Raw genomic sequence first — 11,711 nt, 5'->3', positions numbered from 1 at the left:
TCTTTAACTATGAACAAGGCAACATCATTGACGTATAACAACATCTTTTGGTTTGTAGCAAATTATTACTTACTTAACAGGCAGCTGCGCTTTTTGTCATGTAAACTGGAGGAGGAAATAACCAGCAGCCAACCAGACCAGTGGTGATGAAACTTGATTTGTGGCTGGTAATTTAAGTTAACAGATGGCGATCGATCAACTGTTCAAATCTTCATGGGACAAACGGTAAATAAACACTAAAAATTTGGTTTACGGATGTAACGTTGCCAGAAAGATTGACCACAACCAACCTTTCTACACCAACGGGCAAGGTAACATCGTCGATGTATAGCAACATTTTTTGGTTTGTCGCAACATATTGGTTTCAACAAGCTGCTGAACTTCTTGCGGAGTAAACCAGAGGAGGATCAAATTTGAGTCCTTTATCAAATTAATTTGGGTTCAGGTGATGAGATGTGTACTTTTTGGTGGCTCGAGAAGGCACAGACAAGTAATCTTTGGCCAAGAACAAACACCGGCTTGCAGAGAAGACATTAACCAGAAAACAGAACAAGCTTTTAGCAAACAACGTCTGGCATTAACGTTAATTAGCTACAGCTACATATGATCTGCAAAGTTTGTCTTTTCAACCAGTAAAAGATGGTAAGAACGAGAAAAGACAAAAGATTCAATAAGTGTCCAGATATTTAGGTTATAGGAAGCCAGCTGGTGCAGAGTTGTGGATCATACCAGCCCCTGTGGAAAAGAGAAGCTGTTTTCCAGCAGTGGTGTTGAGGCACTTTTAGTCGCTGTGAGTTTCTGACTGCAGTGGCTGAGGATTTTTAAAGTTCAAAGAAAGGCTTAGTGCCTCACAGAGGATTATGGATTTACTCCCCAACACACTGAGAAAGAGGAAAGAAAACTAGGAGGGCTGTATATGTGTTTGTCTCTGTTAAACAGGTCAGAAGTCACAAGTACTATACGTCTGTGAATCTATGTGTAGTATAGAAAGAGAGAGAATTCTTGTCCTAAATATAATTTCAGACCTAGAAAGTGATGAAATTCCACCTTTTCTAAGCCTTTGCAGACCTGCAGGAGCCCATTCAACATCTAAAATAATTCATTTCCCTCTCAACTATCCAACTCGCTCTGTTTTCCAGAGCTTTCCATCCTAAACCCACAACTTTAATTCTACTCTGGTATAAATAAACTACCCACCTAACTCCCAAAATTCACATTCATCTGAGAATTTCTAGTCCATTAACCCCTAAACATCCTTCCAAACCGAACATCCGTCCACCTGCCGTGTTGTGTCAACTCTCCTCCAGCCAGGAGGGGGCGTCCATGTTGGGGTTGCTGAGGTGTTCGGCGGCCTGACGGATGTTTTGCTCCAGGAAGCTTTGACACGATAAACTGTGAGCAGCGACGGCGCTGTGGAGCAGCCACAACTGGTTATGAAGGACTTTGACCTGCAGACGGAAAGCAAGAAATGAAGGATTTGTCAAGTCCAAACCGTATTTTCATGGATATTAAGTATCAACCCCATTCTGTCATGTGCAATATCGGATTGTTTCAGTCATCTTTCAAGCTAAAAATATCAAATATTATCTGGTTCAAGCTTCTTAAATGTGATAAGTTAAGTTTTTCTTTGTCATATGTGACAGTAAATTGAATATCTTAAAGTTATGGACTGTTAATCGGACAAAAAAATCCTTTTTAATTGTGATTTTAAGTCAAAAACTATCTGATCAAAGAAAAAGTAAAGATTACAGATCAGAGGATCAATACTAGCTATGAAGACATTATGGTATTGATGTGACTCAGGCGTGTAGTATAGCCATACTTTCGACGTTTTCTCCATCAAATACACCGCACTCGACTTCACCTCACCACAGACTGTATGGGTTGTAGCTGCTGCGGTAGTGAGCCAATCACATGGTGCATTAAATTGAAAGCTTTTGGTGTTTGGCTGTGAGCAAAACCAAACAAATATGTAATTTTTTTTCTAGATCTGGGTACAAAAAGGATAAAAACGCAGGAATCGTTTGACTGGAGAAGTTTCGATACTACTTGGTACTGGGTTATTTCGGATACCTTAAAAGGTATCGAGTATCGATACCCAGCCCTAATTGGAACTAGTATTTTTTTTTTTGAAATCCAGCTGTTTATCAGACAACATATTTCCTGTTTGACAGGTTTCAATGCATCTGCTTTTATGCAAATCGTCAATTAGCACACGAGAAAGTGGAAGTGGAAGGAAAAGTGAGATACATACCACATGTAAGGTGCCAGCCACCCAACCACCTCTCTCTCTCTAATCATTTCCTGTCACCTCTCGGCTGTCTACTCTCTAATAATAAAACATATGGAAATATGGATCATAGTCACACCATAACTCACCTTGTTCTCCTGCAGAAGCTTGACTTTGACGGACAGGTCGTGTCTGGTCTTATGGTATCGCTCCTTCTGGCTCTGGAAGTCCTTCTGGGCCAGCTCCAGTTTGGGCAGAGTGATGGCATCCCGGGGTCCCAGGTTCAGCTCTTCCAGGTCCACTCGGTACGCATCGTACTCGATCCTGGAAGGTGGAGAAGATTACATGGTCATCTAGTCTTGTGGTCTGGTAGCAACGGGGTATTTACCAAACAAATAGCCTAAAAAGCTTAATATTTATGATCCAGCTTATATGGGTTTCATGTGGCCTAGCTGCAGATGTTCAGTGTCTCTTTACTGGTCCAACACCCAATGTTTGGGAACCATAGATCCACAGGTAACAACAAATTTAAAGTTCAAGACAGTTTCCTACATTTCCCAGAATGCCTTGCAATGTCATCCCTCATCCTGCATGTCTTCAAGTCATATGGGACAAATGATGGAAATGGGAAACATTCCCATGTTTATGTCGACTTCTACTTCAGCGTGTGATTGGAAACAGGAAGTGTGTTTCGCACCCACCTGGAGGCCTCGTACTTCTTGGCGTTGAGCATGGTGTCCTCGATGGTTTTGTTGACTAGAGTGTTCATGTCGGTTGTGAAGGTGTTAATGGCCGCCGTCAGCGTCTCGCCGCTCTTTGACAGGAACTTCTGAGCCTCTGCGTTCACACCAAACTCCACCTGGCAGAAAGAGGGACGGAAAATATAATCGGACGGACCTCGATTTCAGCGGATTTCCGTCTGCGGAAATATACGTTTGACCGATGAAATCCTTCATTCCAACTGATCGCCGTTATTCTGCATTTCAGAATGACGACTATCCGATACCTCAAGTAGCATTAGCTTCCTTAAATCTCTTGTTTTTTGGTTTTGGAAAGGCTAAAAAAAGAAAGACAATATCCAAACTCTTTATATGTCGTCCCCTAGTTACAGTTGCTAAGCTATGATTGGACATCGCTTATCGGGGGAGGGGTTTAGCGAACAGCAGCGGTACTAGTGAGTAATAGTAATACTTAGTACCGACTGCAGACTCACATGCAGTGTCGGTGTCTTGAGGCTGAGCTCGGCGAAGGCGTCCCCCAGGCTCTTCTGGGTAACCGTGAGCTGAGCGAGCTGATTGGCCAGCGTCTGAGCCAGCTTGGTCACATTGTCGTAGCGTTGGCGGTCGTCTTTGAGCAGCTCGAGGCGCGGCTCCAGATCCAGGTCCACCGTACGAGATCCACGACCGAGCTTCTCTGACAGAGCCTGGCGGGTGCACTGCAGGGGAAAGAGCGATGTTATTAATCAGCAATTTATTGATTATAAATTTTACCAATCAGTTCGATGTCTTTAACTAAGAACAAGGCATCATCATCAGCATATTGTACAATTTTTTGGTTTGTCCAAATCTTACCGGTATAGACAAGAAATAAACACTAAAACTTTGGTTATGGATGAAACGTTGCCTGAAAGATTGGCTTCAACCAACCTGTCTTTAACTACGAACAAGGCATCATCATCGGCATATAGCAACATTTTTTGGTTCGTAGCAAATTATTGGTCTCTACACGTTGTTGAGCATCTTGCCATGTAAACTGGAGGAGGAAATGATTGTTGTCAGAAAGATTGGCTATAACCGACCTTTCTTCTCTAAAGAACAAAGCAACATCATCGACGTATAGCGGCATTTTTTGGTTTGATTATATATATTTTACCAATCAGTTCGATCCCTCTCACCTTGTAGGTGGTGATGCTCCACTTGCGGACTTTTTCCAGCTTCTCAGTGGCTGGGTTCTTGTTGTTGCCTTGAACAACCACAGGTCCTAGTTTCTGTTGTGTCACTGGGAGGTCTGGGGGTCAAAGGTCAACAGAGAGTTACCATGACGACAAAGAGTTTTGATCATTAGCGATTGGTTAGCGGTGGTAATAATTAAAGTATGATCAGACTGAAGCCACAACTCTACTTTCCTTCTACTCCTTTACCTTTGTTCTGCCCCGTTTCCATGGCAACCTCTGGCGTGGCATCAGCTGGACAGGAAGTGACACTGTTGTCGGCGTGGTTGCAGTTACTGTTTGCGTCCTGTAAAAAAAACAAAACATGAAGAATCCTTTGGTACCAACATATGTCATACTAGCTTGTCGTGAAGGAGGTTAAATAACGCTCCAAACTTATGCTAAATTTTGGCGAGGAAAAACTGTCATGGCCATTTTCAAAGGGGTCCCTTGATCTGACCTCCAGATATGTGAATGTAAATGGGTTCTATGGGTACCCACGAGTCTCCCCTTTACAGACATGCCCACTTTATGATAATCACATGCAGTTTGGGTTAAGTCATAGTCAAGTCAGCACACTGACACACTGACAGCTGTTGTTGCCAACATTCAAGCAAACGAGGAGAAAGTTGAGCTGCATTTTAAATGTCCAACTGTATTTGAACGCAGCCTCAGTCCCCTAGAACGGGAGCATCACCAGTAACCGACAGCAGAGAGGTCAAAGGTCGGGAAAAATCAAAGCACCATGACAGCAACTCGGAAGGATCACCGTGGGAACCCGGAGCTTCTCGGGAGGCCAATCAGAACCCAGATCAAAAGGTTGTGAGGTTGCCACGGAGATGATGGCTCCCTGCCGTGACCGGCGGCAGGCAAAGAGGTCAGAGGTCACCGGAACACTCAAGAGTCAGGAAATGGTCACCTGACGCAGATGAGAGGTAATGACACACGCACGCACGCACGCACGCACGCACGCACGCACGCACGCACGCACGCACGCACGCACGCACACACACACACACACACACACACACACGGCGTATACGGCTGTCGTCTACGATTAACAGATTACAAGAAGAGATGTCAACAATGGAAGTCGTCCTCCGTGTTTTCATCTTTTTGTGATGTTGTGCAGGTTTTTAGGAACCACACTTATTGAGAAACACACACTCACACACGCCTGTGGAGGGCTCACCAGGCCGGAGGAATTTGGCTCAAAGTTGTTGTCGCATTGAAGAGACAGCGAGGCATGCAGTGACGCAAAACAAGTCTCACACTCACACAGTTACACACATCTTCTGCTCTTTCTAAAGGTTAGAGAAGCTGCTGTGTGACAGGGAGGCTGCTGGTTTCTTCAATGAGCTCTTAAAGGAACAATCCGCTTTAAAAACACTCAGTTATTTGGCATTAATCAGTCCACGTTCAGTGGATATTTTGAACTCTGCTGCTTCAGATGAAAATCCTAATTTGGGCGTAGGGTTGGGAATCAAGAACCGGTTCCAAATGGTCTGATCCATTGTAATTGTATGCCTCCGAGGTTATCAATTCCTTTTATCGTTGCCGGCATGTTTTTCTGCTTCATGACACAGAGTGTTTACAGACATTACATGTAGCACTGTTGTGATCTTTCTTTGTGAAATGAAGCCACGCTTTGGAGACGGACAAAAACCAAGATGGTGACGGCTAAAAAGAAAGATGGTGACGGCCAAAAACCAAGATGGTGACGACCAAAAACCAAGATGGTGACGGCTAAAAACCAAGATGGTGACGGCCAAAAACCAAGATGGTGACGGCCAAAAACCAAGATGGTGACGGCTAAAAACCAAGATGGTGACGGCCAAAAACCAAGATGGTGACGGCTAAAAACCAAGATTGCGATGGCTAAAAACCAAGATGGTGACGGCTAAAAACCAAGATTGCGATGGCCAAAAACCAAGATGGTGACGGCTAAAAACCAAGATGGTGACGGCCAAAAACCAAGATGGTGACGACTAAAAACCAAGATTGTGATGGCTAAAAACCAAGATGGTGACGGTCAAAAAACCAAGATGGTGACAGCCAAAAACCAAGATGGTGACGGCCAAAAACCAAGATGGTGACAGCCAAAAACCAAGATGGTGACGGCCAAAAACCAAGATGGTGACAGCCAAAAACCAAGAAGGTGACGGCCAAAAACCAAGATTGCGAAGGCTAAAAACCAAGATGGTGACGGCTAAAAACCAAGATTGCGAAGGCTAAAAACCAAGATGGTGATGGCTAAAAACCAAGATGGTGATGGCTAAAAACCAAGATGGTGACGGCTAAAAACCAAGATGGTGACGGCTAAAAACCAAGATTGCGATGGCTAAAAACCAAGATGGTGATGGCTAAAAACCAAGATGATGACGGCTAAAAACCAAGATGGTGACGGCTAAAAACCAAGATTGCGATGGCTAAAAACCAAGATTGCGATGGCTAAAAACCAAGATGGTGATGGCCAAAAACCAAGATGGTGATGGCTAAAAACCAAGATGGTGACGGCTAAAAACCAAGATTGCGATGGCTAAAAACCAAGATGGTGACGGCCAAAAACCAAGATGGCGACGGCCAAAAACCAAGATGGCGACGGCTAAAAACCAAGATGGCGACGCCCAAAAACCAAGATGACGACGCCCAAAAACCAAGATGACGACGGCCAAAAAAACCAAGATGACGATGGCTAAAAAAAACAAGATGACGATGGCTAAAAACCAAGACGGCCGTTAGCGGAACTTGAAAGTTATTTCTTTGTTCAAAAAATACTCAACAAACTGCTCGTAAGAATCTCAACTGATTAACATATAACTCCTCTCTAATGCTGCTCTGCACGCAGGTGAGTCACCTGCTGACATCACAGCAGCAGCTGACTCACCTGTTACCTGCCGTCCCTCCATCTCTATTAACCACAAATGGTCGTCTAATCGGACACACGAACACTCACTGTCATTGTTTATCACGCCGCTGTGCTTTCGTTGTCGTGACAACTCGCTGATAACATTGTGGAAGGTGTTCGCCGGCGCCTGCACGCTGTTCCCCTTTTCCTTTATTTAGCCGGTCGCATAACGTGTGAAGAACATCCGTAAAGAACAAATACATCAACCACATGTCTGTTTTATATTTGTGTAATACGCTGATAACATCAGTCAATGGGAGGAATAATGAGCTTGTAATGTTGACAACCAACAGCTACACTGTGTGAGTACACACTGCTGCATGGATATATACGTACTCCATTACAAGTACAAGTCATTCATTAAATCTTACTGAGGAAAAGTACTTAAGTATTACTGTCAAAATGTACTTAAAAGTATCAAAAGTACTTATGTGAACGCGTCTTTTTTAAAATTAAAAGCCTATTTATTTATTCTTTTATATATTTATTGCCTCATTTATTTATTTCATAGCCATATTTATTTTGGTTGTTTATTTAATAAAGCTTTCCATAGTTTTCCTGCATTTTGCAGATTAAAATAATGGATTAAAATCACCATCTTTATTCTTAAAACACGTCAAATGTGTTGATTTAGTTGGTTTTCCTGCCGTCTCACCGTCGGTGGCGTCTCCTCCTCCTCTGTGACGCCGCCGGACGCCATGTTTACGCCTCCTCTCTGCTCCATCTTCTCACTCCTCCCACTTCTCTTCTTCTACTTCCTCCTGTAGACGATACAGAAAAAAAACATCAATCGCAACGTTGTTTTTTTTCTGAGATAATAGAAAATTTAAATATTTTAAAATGTGCTTCTTTTTTTATTTATCTGTGTATTAGTTCCCTTATTTATTTACTCTTCTGTTTAATTTTCCCTTTTATTTTTTTTAAATGTATTTATTTATTTATTTATGTATTTATTTTTTTATTATCTTTTTAAATGTATTTATTTTTTTGCATTATTTATTTATTTTTGCATTTATTTTCTATTTATTTTTAAATGTATGTATTTATTTATTTATTTATTTATTTCAGCACGATTTTCCCTTTGCCTTTCACCCTCTATTTATTTCCCCAAACTTATTTATTTCTGTATTCTTTTCAAAGGGAAAATAGTGCAGAAATAAAAAATAAAAAGCATAAATACATACATTTAAAAAATAAATAGAAAACAAATGCAAAAATAAATACATTTAAAAATTAATAAAAATAAATACATGAATAAATAAAAGGGGAAATCAAACAGAACAGTAAATGAATAAGGGCAGTCTGACGGCAAGATAAAGTAATACAAATATTACCCACAATATTATCACTGCTGTATATTCTTCAGCTGAGTTTAGTGGGAGTTTAACCCTCAACCCTGTCAGCGTTAGTGCCTTGTCAAGTATTGTGTTAATACACAGAGATTAACTTTAATCTCTTTGTTAAATACATTACAAGTTTAACCAGTTTAGAGGAGTACATTCACTGGACTGGATTTATAATGTCAGTGTGGTTAAAGAGCAACACGGAGTGGTGAAAACACAGAAGCACATCAATCTGACAACACACCAGACAGCAGAAGGTCATCTCATATTAATACTCCTCTAACACCATCTAGTGATCATAAACTGCTTGTTCCTGCAGCACAGATCAACAAAATAAAAGTCCTCACATGCTGCGCTGAATGATTTCATCTCATGTTTTTAGTCTGAATCTGTGAGATAACCACACCCCAACAATAGATGTAGTCCTTAGAAAAGCATCCTTTTCTAAAAAACTAAAAAACTATTTATTTATTTATTGAACTATATTAACTCATTTATATATGTAAATATTTATTGCTTCATTTATTTATTTCAGGATTAATGTCATAGCCATATTTATTTATTTCATAACTGTAATTATTTACTTCATAGTCATATTTATTTATTTATTCATTCATTAATTCATTGAACTATATTGACTCATTTATATATTTACATTTATTTATATATTTATTGCTTCATTTATTTATTTATTAGCCATATTTATTCATTTATTTGTTTGTTTATTTATTTATTCATTCATTTATTTAACTACATTGACTCATTTATATATTTATATTTAAATTTATTTTATATATTTATTGCTTCATTTATTTATTTCAGGATTCATTTCATAGCCATATTTTTTATTTCATAGCTGAAATTATTTATTTCATAGTCATATTTATTTATTTATTTATTTATTCATTCATTCATTCATTTATTGAACTATATTGACTCATTTATATAATTATATTGCTTTATTTATTTCAGGATTAATTTCAAAGCTATATCTATTTATTTGATATCGGTATTTATTTATTTCATACATATATTAATTTATTTATTTAAATTAATATCGACTTTAGAAGAAGGAAACTAAAAGAGGAAAAACAACTTTAACAACATTTATAAGCAACATGAATCACTTCAGAGTCCAAAGCAACGAGACTCGGCCTGCTTTCATGTCGCTTCAGAGTTTTATAGACTTTAAGTTTTTACTGTTGAAATCTCTACAACTTTACCACCTTCCTGTCAAGAGCAATAAAGTAATACAACTTTATTTACAGTGAGTGCAAAGTACAATAACGCCCTCAAAAGTGTATAAAGGGTAATACAGTATAAAAGGGTGAACTTTGACCTCTTACAGTAAATGATACTGATGTCCTGAAAGATCTAAACTAAAAACTAGTTTGATAAAAATGGTAAAAGTTTGATTCCAGGATAAAGAAAAGTTCATTTCTGTACATGACAACATGACAAAACTACTATTACTAAATATTAAAATGTGGTTTTCTCTCTACTGAACTTCTGCTTATCAAGAGGAAGATAAATGTCACTTCCTCACAGAACAAAGTGAGTAAACTGTTAGAACATATTAAAGTACTTAAAGCTACACCTGAACTCTCTCTACCTGCAGGAGAACTTTCAGAGAATTAAAATAATTAGTAATTAAAGTTTTAGTTTCAGGAATGTAATAATACACAACAGAAGAGTCAACTGTTACAATCATCAGCTTTCACTGTTTTACATTAGATTCCACACATATACATACTGTATATATATATCATTAAATTATATATGTATACACATATATATACACACACATATATATCATTAAATTATATATATATATAATTTAATGATATATATACACCTACACATATATCATCAAAAAATTTATACATGTATATATACATAGTATATATATATATATATATATACTATAAATATATACACACACATATATATATATATATATATATATATATACACATATATACATACACATATATATATATACACACACATATATATATACACATATATATGTATATATATACATATATATGTGTATATATATACACATATAAATATACATATATATGTATATATATACATATATATGTGTATATATATACACATATAAATATACACATATATATGTATATATATATACATACACACACACACACACACATATATGTATATATATATATACATACATATATACACACATATATATATATACATATATATATACACATACATATATATACATATATATATATACATATATATATATATATATATATATGTATATATATGTGTGTGTGTGTGTATGTATATATATATATATGTATATGTATATATGTATGTATATATATATAAATGTGTGTATATATATACACACACACATATATATATATATATATATATATACATATATATATATATATATATATGTATATATATATAAATATATGTATGTATATATATATAGTTTTTATGACACTTTTAAAATGTATAACAAAGTATTAGTATCTAATTCTGTCAGATAATAAGTAGTAAAAAGTACAATATATATTTATATAAAAGTAAAGTACAGTACCCCTGTGTATGTGTAAATCCTTCCACTCCTTCAACCTGCAGCCTCTAAATGAGCATAAAGAGCATCATGTCTGGTTGAGTGTTTAATAAACAGTAAACTTTAGAGTGTGTTGTTTAATCTGAAGACATGATGTTCTCTCATCAACCAGGTGAACTCTAACACTAGTTAAACTACTTACACTCATTATACAGTGATTCTACAGGAATAAATCACCACTTTCAGCTCGTTAAAGTCTAAATAAAGTGTGATTAATCACCTTTAATGAGGTGAAACAACAAACAAACAAACAGGTTTTTACCTTCACGGTGTTAAAAACAAACTTCTGCTTCTTTCTTTCTTCTATCCGTCACTTTGTCTTCTTCTCTGTTAAATCCTCATGTTATAACGTGACAAACTGAACCAGACTCAGTTCATAAAGTTACTAGTTAAAGCCTTAAAGAAGGATAAAGCAGGTTAAAGTGAGACAAAGTGAGATAAAGTGAGATAAAGAGAGGAAGAAGAGTCAAACACACCCGGAAGTGTTTTCTAGCCGTTTCTTTCATGGGGGTGTTCGATTTGTGGTCCGATAGCGAGCCGGAGGGGCGGTGATAGATAGATAGATAGATAGATAGATAGATAGATAGATAGTAACTTTATTGATAAAGTTGATTTATTGTACAAAAAGCCTGTATATGCCTGTATATATATACATATATATACACACACATATA

At 37.5% G+C, this 11,711-nt stretch overlaps 1 protein-coding gene across 2 annotated transcripts; it reads right to left on the bottom strand.

Annotated features, from left to right (window-relative positions):
* Nucleotides 1-11,543, bottom strand: LOC141760359 (arfaptin-1-like). 2 transcript variants are annotated; one of them, XM_074623069.1, is made up of 8 exons: nt 11,300-11,543; nt 7,724-7,829; nt 4,371-4,467; nt 4,125-4,237; nt 3,444-3,665; nt 2,932-3,089; nt 2,380-2,554; nt 1-1,448 (listed from the first exon to the last, which is right to left on the bottom strand). In XM_074623069.1, exons 2-8 carry the CDS (start codon nt 7,790-7,792, stop codon nt 1,293-1,295), a joined length of 990 nt encoding a protein of 329 aa, XP_074479170.1. In that variant the 5' UTR covers nt 7,793-7,829; nt 11,300-11,543; the 3' UTR covers nt 1-1,292. The 2 variants fall into 2 exon arrangements, with proteins under 2 accessions (XP_074479170.1, XP_074479171.1); XM_074623070.1 differs by lacking the exons at nt 7,724-7,829; nt 11,300-11,543 and adding an exon at nt 5,336-5,413 and having other exon boundaries at nt 599-1,448.
* Between the last annotated feature and the right edge of the window lie 168 nt (nt 11,544-11,711).

This window comes from Sebastes fasciatus, chromosome 22 (assembly GCF_043250625.1).
Source record: "Sebastes fasciatus isolate fSebFas1 chromosome 22, fSebFas1.pri, whole genome shotgun sequence".
In the NCBI taxonomy this organism is placed as follows: Eukaryota; Metazoa; Chordata; class Actinopteri; order Perciformes; family Sebastidae; genus Sebastes; species Sebastes fasciatus.
Note: the sequence above shows the minus strand (reverse complement) of the source record. Positions and strands in the feature narration are given on the sequence as shown.